Consider the following 14,073-nt stretch of genomic DNA (forward strand, 5'->3'; position numbering starts at 1 on the left):
AATTGCAGTTCCGTGTCTTATCTTTCATTACTTTACTTCACAACTTAATGTGAAGTTTTAACCTTGAGAGACTTCAATTTCTTTTCAAAACAGAAACAAAACAATTCAAAGCAAAGACAGAGCTTCAGAAAAAAAGACAACTGTGACTAGCCTTAGAATCTTGTCACACACCAACCGGTCACACCAAGTGGTCACACAGATGACCTCTCTGAGGTCAAAATGGCACAAAGCCCCAATGACAGAGATATTCTCTCACCTACCAGTGCATCAACTGATCTCCTGGCAGAGATATGACCTCTTACCCCAGCTGGACTCTGTCCAGCACCAATGTCACAAAGCCCAAATTAAGAGACATTCTTTCACCCCATATGGACTCTAACTGGCACTCGACAACCTTTCTAGGTCTCAATGGCAGAGGCATGACCTCTCACCTCAGCAAAACTCTCACCAGCACCAATGGCACAAAGGCCCAAATGGTAGAGACAGAGGATTCCTACTATACACAAAAGAGCAAAGATCAAATCAAATCTCCACAAGATCAGAAACCAAGCAAAGAACAAAGCAAGCAAAGAGTAGCCACACCTGAGGGCTGAGGTTTCCTTTCTTTCAGGTTTAAAACGTTCATACTCTTCTACACCATCCACAAACTTCTTATATAACTTACAATTTTTATACAACTTACAACTTTCTACACACCTTCTGCAACTTTAATAGACCTTTTTACTCACACAGGGATAAACAAAACTCACTTTCAATCCTTGTGCTTGTTAACAATGGAAAGAACCATACCTAACTCTGCATCTAGCAGCCAAAAGTCCCCAAATCTGCAAACATGTACATAAAGTAAAAGGAATATTGTCACTTTTTATTAGGGCTTGTTGCCTTCTTCCAAAAAAGATCAAAAAGGCTTAACTTAAGCCCACTTCTGGGTGCTACCCTAATCCAGAGCAAAACAATAGGAAGTGCTTGGGCCCACTTCAAATGTGTTTCCTGGCATATTTTTGTGGGGGTCTTCTTTATCATGTGGTCTTTTTTATCATCTTGGTCTTTCCTGCAGATCAAGGGTGTCAAACTCATTTTCACTGGGGGCCACATCAGCCTCATGGTTGCCCTCAAAGGGCCAAATGTAATTTTAGGACAGTATAAATGTAACTACTTAACAGGTGAGAGCTCAGCGCTGCCACTGGGAGGAAACATGGTGCTGGGCCATATAAAACAAGGTGGAGGGCTGAATTCTGCCTACAAGCCTTGTGTTTGCCACCTCTGCTATAGATTGAGGTCTCCAAGATGCATATAATTTCCATTGTATTTGTAGTGCCGGTCCAACCTTCTGGGAGATCCCCAGTGTAAACAGTGGTCTATTGCCACTCTAAATGCTGTGAGGAAGCCCAAACCTAGGAATTATTTCTTTAAGTTTCACTACCTCAGTTGCCTTCCCAGTACTAGGGGGGTATGCCTGTACTCAATCAGAAAAAGTATCCACAAAAACTATTAAAAATTTGAAATTCCCTTTGGTTTTAGGCATTTGTGTGAAGTCTAATTGCCAGTCCTCAAATGAGCATAACCATTCATATTGTACTCCCTTTTCTGCTGGGGCATGTTCTCACTTAGGATTCTTTTTGGCATATATCTGAAAGGCTTGGGTGATCTTGTGAATGGTCCTTTGCAAATTAAGGCCCTTCAAGTCCGGCCTAATGAGGTCCATCAAACTATCTCTTCTATAATGGATTCCTTCATGTTGTTTTTTGAAGGTGGGATACACTAGAGAGTAGGGGAGTAAGAGTATACCATGGGTGTTGAATTTCCCTATGGAATTGGGGTCAGTGTTACTGAGTCTCCATTCATGGACCCATTCTTTATCTTGCTCTGTATTCTGGGGTTTAAATTCTGACAAGTCCAAGCAGGAATCACAGCCCCTTGGTGTAGCAGCCCACCAGCTGCTTGTCATGCCACTTTATCAGCAGTTTTGCTTTCATGAGTCATTTACAACAGTCCCTTTGGTGTCCTGGGCAGTGCATTATGTCAATTTGGTTCAATAGATTCACTGGCTCTAAAAGGTCCAATGGATTTCACTGCCTGTAAAATCTCTTCTGCATCTCTTCTTCCTTTTTCTCCAAGATTATGAGCCCTCTCTCCTTCCATATTGATCCATGGTCATGGACAATAATGAAGGTATATTTGGAGTCTATAGATGTTAACCTTCTTTCCCTGGGATGGTACTAAGGCTTTTGTGAGGGCAATCAACTCAGTCTTTTGTGCTGAGGATCTCAGCACAAGGGTTTAGGCTTCTATTACCTTGTCTATGATGATTACCATGTACCCAGCTTGTTGTTGGCTGTTATCCATAAAGCTGCTCCCATTTGTATATAGCTCCCAGTCTGGTGCTGCCAGAAGCTGGTACAGTAGTCCTGGCTTACTAGACTGAACTTGGTCAATGATTTTCAGGCAGTCATGCTGGATGGCTGAATCTCCCTCTGTGTTTAGGAGCAGAGTGACCAGGTTCAAGGTTGTGCTGGTCTAAAAGGTAATATTTGGGCTTCCCAATAGAATGACTTGGTATTTACTCATGCACCTTGTGTCAGCTGATATCCTCCTTTCGGTTCCTATAGAGTTAGGACCTGGTGTGGAACCAATACAATAATAGGCCACCCCAAAGTGAACTTCTCAGCTTCCTGTAAGATGTCGCAGATAGCTGCTACTGCTTGAAGACATGGTGGATATTCCTTTGTCATGTGATCTAACTTCTTTGAGAGCTAGGCTATGGGTCTCCAATGCCTTGCTTTTCATGAACGTACAATTTGAAAGATTTCTGTAAATTGGGCAATCCTAGTGTAGGAGCTGAAACTAGCTTTTCCTTCAAGGTATCAAATGCTATTTCACAATCTCTTATCCATTTGAAAGGTTCAGAGTCCAGGCCTTTTAAGGAATTGTACAGTGATTTTGCTATAAATCCAAAGTTTGGAATCCAAATTCAACAGAATCCAATAATCTTTAAGAACCAACGAAGTTGCCTTTTGTTTTCTGGAATTTTTATTGTAGGGTTGATTCGCCTTCTATTTTCCATCAAGCACCTATTATGCTGTTTCAGTTGAAATCCCAGGTAGGCCACCTCCTGTTTGCAAATCTGGCCTTGTGAGGCAATGTCTTTTATCCCCTTTTTGCCAAATGATTTAGAACTGTGATGGTGTTGAGCAAACAGTCCTCATAGGTATTGCTAGCTATCAATATGTCATCTATGTATTTCAGAAGAACACCAGATTTTAATAGCATATCCCTTAAGTCCTTTGCTAATACTTCCCTGAATATAGTCACAGAATCCTTGTGGCAAGATATTTCCATAGTATTGGAGCATGGCTTTTGTTTCTAGGTCCTGCCATTGAAAGGTGAATGGTAGTGGAACCTGTCCACCCACTGGAATGCAGAGAAAGGCATCCTTCAATCTGGGACTGAAAGCCATTTGCTATTTCCAGGCACCACAGTCAAGAGTATAGGGGTTGGGCACTAAAGGATGATTGTCCTCAACAATGTCATTTATGGCCAGCCGTAAGATCCTGTACAAATTGATATGCATCAGAGTGAGGCTTTTTGACTAGCAAAATGGGAGGGTTATAGGGAGACTGGCATTACCAAATAGTCCTTATTTTAAGAATTTTTGTGGTATTGGTTGAATCTCCTTTAAAACCTCCTTTTTAAGGGGATACTATTTCTTCCTTGGGGTCTGTGCCCCTTCTTTTAGGTTAATTTTTGTGGATTGGATATTAAACACTTTAACTGGGGTTCCCTTAATCCAAATAGTTTAATAAACCTGTTCATACATCTCAGGTGGGAAGAGTTCATCTCTGGGAGTTTCTAGGCAAGTTAGGAGTGCCTGGAGCTGGAGAGCACGTTCCAGTGGTACCTCCATATGTAACTGTTGCTTTTCAAAAGAAGAAAACTTGTTCATGCAATTTGCAAAGTAAATCTTGGCCCAATAGTGGAATAGGGCAGTCTGGCATGTAGAGAAAACAATGCATAAACTTTTGATCCCCAAGCTGTCATTCTAGGGGTTAAAGGAACTCCTGTTTCTGTAATTGTCCAGTCATTACAATTACCGTTACTGCATCTGGATTTTATTGGTTAATTTTATATTCAGCACTGAGTATGTAGCTTCCATATCTACAAGGGAATAAATTGGCTTGTTCTTCCTCATCAACTGAAACCAGGGCTCTTGTGGGAAAATAGTAATAGGTCAGAACATATCTAAGGGAAGCCCTGGGCCTCCAAATTCATCATCAGAATCCCCTCTGATTTTAAGCATTTCTTGGCTAGGGTTTTGTCACCTCTGTTCTCCCTTTTGAGTTTCAGGCAGTCCTTTCTCCACTGGCCTTCTTTCTTGCAATGAGCACATTGGTTCCTAGTGGGCTCCTCTTTGCCCTTAGGGTCCTGCCTCTCCTTCTGGTCTCACCCTGTTTCCAAGAACACTGTAGCTTGCTTTATCTTCCTTGCTTCCTGGGTGCCATAGACTTTAAATGCTATATCCACCAGCTGAGAAGGATTCATTCTCAATTCCCCATCTAAACTCAGGTCCCCTCCCAATATCTGTGGCACATTGCCCAACAAAAGTCATGTTCACCATCCTCACATTATCTGGTTCTTGCGGGTCAGCATCAGTGTGAGTTCTATTGGCCTGATAGATCCTTTTGAAAACTTCAGAAAGTCACTCTTCTTCTGGAGGGTATGCATCATATTCAGTCTCTTTTCTCAGGCACCCCCCCTGCCAAGCCCCTCTAATATGCACCCTCTGTGATGTTCCCAGAAGACTAAGTCTCCACCATTTGTGTCCCAGTCAGGTCCTGTCAAGGGAATTGCCCCACTGGGTTGAGGGTTCCATTGGGATTCTCTTGGTGGAAACATTGGTCCTCTTCATTAGCCTTATTCATAACCAGCCATCTCTCATTTGCAGTTAACAAGATGTTAAGGAGAGCCTGTACATCTGTCTAATTTTGATAATGAGTGGCAAAAATGGAAGTAACAAGATCTGCCATTTTCTGTGGATGCTCCCTATGAGGGGTTGGAATTCTTACAAATCAGTAAGCCTGAAGTGGAAAATGAAGTACAGGCCCAATAGTAGCCAACAGGCTGGCGTTCCTGATTTACTCTACCTATAAGATATTGCCTCAAAGGAAACTGGCTTGCTAAGGATTGGGAGGCTTCTGGACAAATTTGGTGCCTTGATGGATCTTCAAGGGGGAGATCCATTATTCATCCTACAGGGGTGGGGCTGTTGGCTCTCTGGGCCCTGTTTCAGGGGTAGCTAATGGTGGGGATAGGATGGGGTAGATTCTCCCACTACAAACCTTTGTCCCCTGGGTTCAGGGCATTAATGAGGCTTATTTCTTCATCCTCCATTTTTTTTCCTGTGTCCTACTATCAGGAAGAAGTTTCCAGGTGCCCTCCTTCCTCTGTGCCAACAAGCCAACATCTGTCTATGGTGAAACCTTGTTATGCAATGACATAAATGCCTTGACATAACAGATTTCATACTATTTGTGTAACTGTTGGCAATACCATGACAATTACATGATACAGTAATCTAAAGGATCATCCATGGGCAACCTTTCCCCACAATCCAAAACATTCAAAGGTCACAAAGTATTACAATAATAAGCCAATACCTCTTTAGGCATTGGATAATGGTTGTACATACTCCAGTCCATTAACATTCTACCCACTGGGCTCCCTCTAGGAACCAACCCAGAACAACCCCTGCTGGCATGAATACACAGCAAGCCCAACCTTATGACCAGAAGAAGCCAGGCAACCTGGGGGAACATATAGATAAAACTGGCATCCACAACTCCATTAGTTCAACAAATGCTTGTAACAAAGTTTTCTGCCAACCAACTCAAAGTGTTTGCCATGCAATGGGCTACCCAAAATTCAGCCAGTCTTCACCCAGATTGCAGCGTCAAAACTCAGATGATCCTTTCTTCCTCCCAGAGTTTGTTACCTTCCCAGACCCATTTTCTTTCCACCTGCCAGGTGTGTTTAAGTGACTAACACCTCTAGTGGGCATGCAGAGAAATTTCCAGCAACTGGGAAACCCCACAGTCTCAGTCCTTGGCTCTGGGTGGGTAATCAACTTCCCATGACCAACTAGGGCCCCATTGTTGGGTGCCATTACTGTTACCTAAAACCAACCAGTGGGGCACTGCAGCAGGAGCTAGAAAGAACAGTTTGATAACAAGAAGCATAAGCAAAGCCCTTATGTGCCTACAATAGCCTCCACTAAAGAGGCTTAGGATCTTGCTCACTCAGAGAGTCCCAGGAAGGCATGAGAATGTGTGTGTGCACACATGTGCTCTTGTGAGTGGTTGTACTTAATAAATAAGAAGGAGAAGAGGACTCAGGCCTTGTTCCATCTGCATCAAATATAAATCAATTAAACATCCCAACCAAGTATGGAGAACCTGCCTTGCCAGGCTACAGAAAGGTAAAGGCAGAAGCAAAACCATAGCTAGATGACTGAAACTTGCAGTTCCCACTTGGCAAGTCTGTGAGGTTTACTTGTAAAGGAGATACTGAAGAAGGCCCTGGTGGGAGTAGGATGGTACTTCACCCCACTGAATGTTAGTTCTGCATCTTTTCCTTGTAGGTGGGGGCAGGGTGAGAGAAGATGGGGTCCTGGGTTGCTGGGCCCTGTCTCTGTTTTTATCTCCTGCATACCTATGTGCACAGACAATATAACACTTGTGTGTGTAGGCACACACAAGTCTTGAAGTATCCTGTGATCTTTTGGCAGGTGTGCAAGGCCTGCCTGTCCTGTGTGAGCAAGGCCAGCTCCTCAACCCTCAGCATGATGCCAGAGCCCTGGGATGACCTGAGGAATCAGAACCACAAGATGCTTCTGGAGGATGATGCTAGCCTAGCCTGTCTAGGCAAAAGATGTTAGACTAGGTATCAGGGGAGGATTCTTTCACCTCTGTGGTAAATGCTTCCCAAGTCCTGCTGTTGACCTGCCCAAAGTACCAGAGGCAGGTGGTAGGCAACCCTGCCTGGCAGAAAGGTGCCAGCAGTGGAGGCAGAGTGGTCATCCAGAATAGCCCTGGGCTTCACAACAGTCTCAGCAGCTGCTCTTATTCTGACTCTTGCCACTACTTTGTTAGCCATTGTACTGAACTCCAAGATGCAGAATCTCTAACTGTTTGACCTCAGTGATACCTCACCACCCAGTCTCAGTGTTCTTAACTGTGAAATGGGGGAGTAAAGGGATATGCACACAGTGGTTTTGAATCTGAAGTGAGAGGTTTATAGAATATGTACCTATGCAAAGGTGAGGGCTATCTGCACTGACAGCGGCTGCTCCTCTCTTCAGCATGTCCTCCTCTGGAGAAACTGAGACCCATAAGAGGCCAGCACTCTGCAGCCTGTGGAAATAGACACCAGTGGCTCATCATAGGTTCTCCTCATTCACCTACCAAGATTATGTGCATTATTTGTGGGGCCCAGGATACAATGAAGATATGTACCCCTTATTCTAAAATTATGAAGAATTTTAAGACAGTGATAGCAGAGTATTAAACAAAGTGTGGGCCCTTTCAGACTACCCAGGCTATACCCTCTTGAGACAGACCCTGCACCCACATCCTCTCCCCATCCTCCAACACCACCTTGCAGCATGTGTTTTTACATCAAAAAATGTGACAAGGGGAAGCATTAAGGCAGCCATGCCCTGCTTTAGGGACCATCTGAAAGGCATTTTAAGTGCATTTAAGTTTGTTTCTACTCACAGTCATTACCTGGCCCACAAATCCCTCTTGGCAGCAACAGGATGAGCCCCATATGGATTCTGCAGGTCTGGGCTCTGTGAGCCAAGAGCAGATAGGGCCTATTCTGCCCTGGCAAATGTAGTCTGTGTTGGGCAGGGAACTGGATCACCTTGGAAGTAGAGGCTCTCAGGAGCTTGGCTTATCCTGCCCCCCACTCCTGAACCACTGAAAGTGTGTGCACTCAAGGATACTCCCCAGAGAAGGAGCCCCATACTGGATATGCTCCTATTTTCCTGGCAGCTGGGGCACTCTGGGTGAAGCGTCTCTCCCTTGACCAGACCCATATTCAAGGCCCTCCTCTCAGGGTAGCTCTAAAGGCAGCAGGTTCTTCCAGTGACCAGGGCCAGGGGTATGTGTTCCAAGATAACAAGCCAGCAGAGGCTATGTTGCCTCTCGTGACATAAGCTGAGTTGTCAGGTTGTCAGTGTTCTCATGCTGGTACCCTGGAGCAAGAATGAAGGACCCACTTCTGTGGAGGTATCAGGCACCCTGAGGACAGCTGGCAGTCTCGTGGGCTTCTGGAAGACCCAGGCTGCCCAGGTCTGAGTATCTTGTGGATACATAGCTGCCCTTCTCTACCCCCACCCAGTAGGACTACCTGCAAGACTTGAGATTTGAGACACTTTGGCAGCATCTCAGATCACTAGTGGTTAGTGCATGCCCTTCTGCTGGCTGTGGTCAGCATTTGCCTTCCTCGTGGCAGTCTCCTAACCCTACCCACAGCCCTTCAGTGAGCAGTTTTTTAGGCTCAATCTACTTAGGTTGAAATGCACAAATATTGGCTGTCCATTGCTGACAGATAGATGTGTCCATATGACTTACACCCCTAACACAATATGGGAACTTTATATTCCCCAGAACATTCTTTCCTGCTCTACCCAGTCTGTTGCCTCCCCACCCACCACAGGTAACCAGTTTAATTTCTATCGCCTAAAATCAGTCTAGAACGGTGCCACGTGTATTCTCTTGTGCCTGACTTCTGCTTGGCCTGATGTCTGAGACCTGTTCAGGTAATCGTGTGTATAAATAGCTCATCTCTTTTTATTGGTGCATAGGATGCTTTGCTGTTGGCTTATCTATTCACCCCTGAAGGTCATCACAGTTGCCTCCTGTTTGTGACTGTGAATAGCCCTGCCATTTGTGAAGAAGTCACTTTTATTTCTCTTGGACAAATGTAGTGAAATTTCTGGGTTATATAGTAGGAATGTGTTTAACTTTAGGTAAAAATTTGTTGCTTTATAATAACATTATTTTTTTTAGTTTTCTTTATTTATTTTAGAGAGAGGGGAAGGGAGAAAGAAAGAGAGGAAGAGAAACATCAATGCATGGTTGCCCCTCACGTGGCCCCCCCCCAGGGACCTAGCCTGCAACCCAGGCTTGTGCCCTAACCAAGGATCAAACCGGCGACCCTTTGATTCACAGCCCGAGCTCAATCCACTGAGCTACACCAGCCAGGGCTGTAATAAAGTTATTTGATTCATGTTTGGAGATTCTTGCCTGCCTTGCTTATCTGGCTCCAGGTGATATATTCCAATGCCTGCAGGAACTTCCCAGGTGTGGTTTATGTGCTTATCAAGCTTGGGGAATTGAAAGTGATTTTGCAACTATTGTATACTTCTCCTTTTCCTCCATGTCCTGTTTTAAAGCAGTACATTTTTAGCTAGTGTTTAGCTATACAAATAATTGTGTCAATGTTCTTGGAACTACAGATGAAAGTCCTAGTAAGTTCAGAGTTTTAAATTAGTGAAAAATTATTTTTTTGTCCACGTAAATCTTTTATCAAAGTATGAAATAAAGCCACTGTGGAGTGCCAGTCTGCCTAGGAGGCCTACTCCTGACTCAGTCATCATCCTCTCCTCCTCCCTCACTCAATTCCCTGCTCCCTGCAGCCCCACTGGGACTCTACTTCTCCAGGGACACTTACTGGGAGAAGCTGTACCTGGACCAGCCAGCTGGAATGCCCCTGCTCTATGTCCATGCCCTGCGTGACGTCCCTGAGGAGGTACCCAGCTTCCGCCTTGGCCAGCATCTCTATAGTGCCTACGGCACACGGCTGCATGAGAACAACTGGATTCGCATTCAGGAGGACACAGGCCTTCTGTACCTTAACTGGAGTCTGGACCACCACTCTCGGGCAAAGCTTAGCATCCGAAGTAAGGCAGCAGAAGCCCTGCCCCCACCCCTTCTTCTCCTCCCATAGCCAATGGCACATTTACACTAAGGCTCAGAGGGTGAACTTCCGCTGAAGAGTGAAAGAGGTTGGCCTGACTTTGTATCCAGCCTGGAAAGGGAGCCAGGGCAAATTTGGGGTCTGTTGATGGCCCTGGGGCCTTCTGATGCTGCTAGCATTTTGAAGGACCTGCATGGAGGATGTGGGTGCTCTCTCCATGCTGGACCCAGATGACTTTACCAGTAGGTTAACAAGGATTTAAGGCTTTGAAAGGGGTTAATAGGGGCTGGAAAAAAATCCCAAGGTTTATATTTGACAAATAATCTGAAACTTGCTGAAGAAAAGCTGTCCTTGGTTCCCGGTGGGGATTTGAGTCTAGTGCCAGGAAGGAAAGTGGAGTGGAAGGAAGAGTTGTCCAGATCTTCAGAGCAAGGATCAGAGCCTCAGTGAAGGCTATGTGTGACCCTGGCACAGCAGGGAAGAAGGGGTGTCAAGTAGAGTTTGGCCTTGTGGCACAAAATGGCGATTGTATACCCAGTAGCTCCATAGTGCACTCTCACATCAGCCCTGAGCTTCTGTGTGTGGGTAAGAGGCAGGCAGCCTGTGAATGCAGGTGGATAGCACTACATTCGATGGCATGAATGACTGCATGCATTTGTCAAGTAAAATCAGGGTTCCCAGATAAACAGCACACCCTAGATGGTTCCTGAAGGAGATGGTATCTGAGATGGATTTTGTTTATGCACACATTTACTTGCCATCATCTTCATCTCTATCTGTGGGAACTTGAAGAGCCAGGGTCCCTGGGGAAGAGGCCAGAGTAGAATTTGCTAAGGGTACCTCCGTTGCATAGGAGGCCTCTTCTGTTCATTATTGGAGAGCAGCTTCATGCACCTGTTGGGTAGAGTCAGGAGAGAAATAAGTAATATAAACAGGGAAAATTTGTATAGATAATTAGTAACTATGACGGGGGATTGGAGCAATGAAAAACAGGCTAGTAAGAGGCAAAGAGAACTAATGAATACAAAATAGCAGATGTTAGGAGCAACCACTACCCTAGTTCCGAGAAAGAGGGTTCAGAAAGAGTCCCCTACTATAGCTGAGTCTAGATCTTACTAAAAGGTCAGTCACTGTGGTGCCCCATGATGAAATTTGCTGGAAATCACACCTCTAGGTGCTAGGTACTCTATCCACAGGTTATGTCTCTGCAGAAGTGCTCCATGATGAAACTGCCTGGGAGAGGGTGTGAAGGGGAGGCCCACATTAGCAGAAGTGGCCCTGGGGAATCTCTTGACCTGGTGTTAGACTCCAGGCTTAGGGCACCCCTCTGAGTGATTGAGATGCTGGTGGGGGAGACAGTGAAGGTGGTAGGGGAGGTGGGGGCACAGAGCTGAGGCTGGGGGGGCTAGGCATAAGCTTGAGACCCAGCACTCAGGGCACCTTCCTGAGGAGAAGTGAGCTGAAACCTGAATGACAAGAGGAGTGGGCCTGTGGTACTTCTGTAGTCAGTAGGGGACAAGTAGGAAATGTTGGCTACATCAGAGAGCCCAGCAAAGCCCTGCAGACCATGATGAAGACTGGGCTTTATAGCAGCCCTGGAGTTCCTGCCCCCTCCCCTCTCTGTTCCACATTACCTGACAGGTGTGGCTAATACCCCACTGGGCTTGACTTTTCTCTCTCTGCAGATGGTGGCTTTCCCCTGCTTACCGCCTACGTCCAGGTCTTCCTGGTGCCCACATCCCTGCGTGAGGGTGAATGCCAGTGGCCAGGGTGTGCCCGTGTTTACTTTTCCTTTATCAACACCACCTTCCCAGCATGTAGCTCCCTCAAACCCAAGGAGCTCTGCTTCTCGGAGACAGGGCTCTCTTTCCGCATTCGGGAAAACAGACCTCCTGGCACCTTCCACCAGTTTCACCTGCTGCCCATACAGTTTCTCTGCCCCAACATCAGCGTGGCCTATAGGCTCTTGGGAGGTGAGTGCCGGTCTCATGATCCATTCTTCAATGCCCACTGTGTGCCATGCACAGTGCTCCAAGCCCACAATCTGAGCCATGCAGTTTATTCTTCACCACCACATCATTCATTTAATACTACAGAAGTATCTGTCATACACCTGCAGTGGGCTAGGCATGCTCTAAGGGCTAAGGATACGACAAAACCAGCAGAAATTCTGTCTGCCTGCAGCTTCCACTCCTGTGAACAATGGAAAGGACACATGTACTAGGAAATCAGGTGGCCTCCAAGAGGGGCCAGGTGGGAAGTAAAGTCAAGAAAATGCGGAGTGTGGAAACTGCTGTCTTCAATTGGGTTGCCAAGGAAGAAGGCACTGGAGCCAGGGTAGGAGGGTGCCGGGCAGCAGGGTAGCCCCTTTGAGAGTTCCAAGGTGGGACCCCAGGAAGATGGAGTGCTGAGAGCGACAAGGGAGGGTAGAAATGAATGAGGGCAGAGAAATTCCAGGGGAGTGGGCAGAGCTTCCCGGTGAGGGACTAGGGAATCATAGAAGGATTCTGAGGAGGGCATTGACAGGACCTAATTTATCTTTAAATGATTAGTCTGTCTGCTGTGAATGACTTGGGGTGTGGTGGGGTGGTGTGGAGAGGGAAGCATGTAGAAAATTGGGAGTCTACCTGAGGAATTTCTGAGTAAGAGGATGAGGACTTGGAGGAGGATGGAAGCCAAGGGGCAATGGGAAGTAGCTGTGTTCTGGGCATGTTTTGAAGAAAGATCCAGCAGAATTTCTTGATGAGTTGAATATGTGGTGCTGAAGGAAAGAGGAGACCAAATAAAGTTCCAGGATTCTACCCGAACAGCTACAAGGACTGCCAACTTGACAAGATGGCCCAGCCTTCAGATGGCCACATGCTGGTCCTGGGTGGTATAGGGGAGTGGAGGGAGTTGGATGCTAGGGGAGATGAACAAAGGCAGCTGAACAGTCATGTGAGACACAATTTAAAGACAAGGACCTGGGACTCAAAAAGGGCACAGAGGCTAGACTGCTAGTGTATGGGACCTGGATTCATACCAGGTTTATTGCACACACATAGTAATAATGTTAAAAAAATCTCAAAATAAAAATAGTCATGTACCCCCCTTTCCCATCACGTATGGTTTGCCCCATGGTGGGGATAGTTCTTTGTGTGCAAGATTATTTCAAAGCATATGGTTTATCATGCTGCTCATTTGGCTAAAATTTACATAACTAAATTTTGTTAAGCATGTTTTTTGTAACCATCAACAGTAGAGGGAAACATTATATAATAAGCATTTCCCACTTGTATAATCCATATGTTAATATGTGGCTGTAATGTGAGAGTCTTATGATTTCCTAATAAGTGGAGTTGACATAACCCTCCTGTGTTAACCTTCAAGCCTTTGGCAATTCCCTTTTTCTCAGTTTTTCCTGGGAGATGAAATTCCAGGACAAGCTTGGATTAAAGAGTATGTTGTTGCTGTTTCTCCCCACACTGAGTGTGGAAAGATATAATATGAGTTGATAAATGTACAAGAAGTGCCTGGTGAGAAACAGGCACGTTATTCTCATCCACTCACCACCTTCTGGTGAGGAAACAGGCACAAAGAACACAGCAACCAGCCTTAGCTGAGGCAGCCAGGAGCTAGAGAGGGAATACAGAATCTGCCAGTCAGAATTATTATGTGTTAACATCAAATCATTCACCCAAATGTCCCCTGTGTTTTCAAGTGGTGGGATTATGACTTCCCAGATCCTCTAAAATGCGCACATATTGCTTCCATAATTTAAAAAACTAACATTTTTTCAAAAAGCAGCAAATGCTGGCAGATGAATCTCTAGGCCTATAACCTGGCTGAGCTAGTGTCACTCCACAGCTGAGGCAAGGTGGGCAAGGGGTGTAACATCCTCATAGGTGACGAGGGTGAGGACCTGATACAGGCCTCCTAGTCCCCACTCCCTATGTCAGCACAAGATAAGGCTACAGCTACAGGAAAACTCACTAGCATATAGTCTTGCAGACTGTTCTTGGAGTGCTGTGTCCCCTGCTTAGCCAAGCAGAGGAAGCCCCACAGAGCCCCTCCCATGCCGCCATGCCTGCTGGACCCTTGAATAAGGCAGCTCAG

At 45.7% G+C, this 14,073-nt stretch overlaps 1 protein-coding gene across 6 annotated transcripts in view; it reads left to right on the forward strand.

Annotated features, from left to right (window-relative positions):
- Positions 1-14,073, forward strand: part of RET (ret proto-oncogene) — a 79,385-nt gene that overhangs the window by 34,131 nt on the left and 31,181 nt on the right. For all 6 annotated transcript variants that reach the window (XM_053671429.1, XM_053671431.1, XM_053671430.1 and 3 more), the window contains exons 2-3: positions 9,698-9,961; positions 11,664-11,951. In XM_053671429.1, coding sequence (XP_053527404.1) covers positions 9,698-9,961; positions 11,664-11,951 — 552 coding nt within the window. The remainder of the gene's footprint in view (positions 1-9,697; positions 9,962-11,663; positions 11,952-14,073) is intronic.

This window comes from Artibeus jamaicensis, unplaced genomic scaffold (genome assembly GCF_021234435.1).
Source record: "Artibeus jamaicensis isolate MK-2021 breed Jamaican fruit bat unplaced genomic scaffold, CSHL_Jam_final contig_687, whole genome shotgun sequence".
In the NCBI taxonomy this organism is placed as follows: Eukaryota; Metazoa; Chordata; class Mammalia; order Chiroptera; family Phyllostomidae; genus Artibeus; species Artibeus jamaicensis.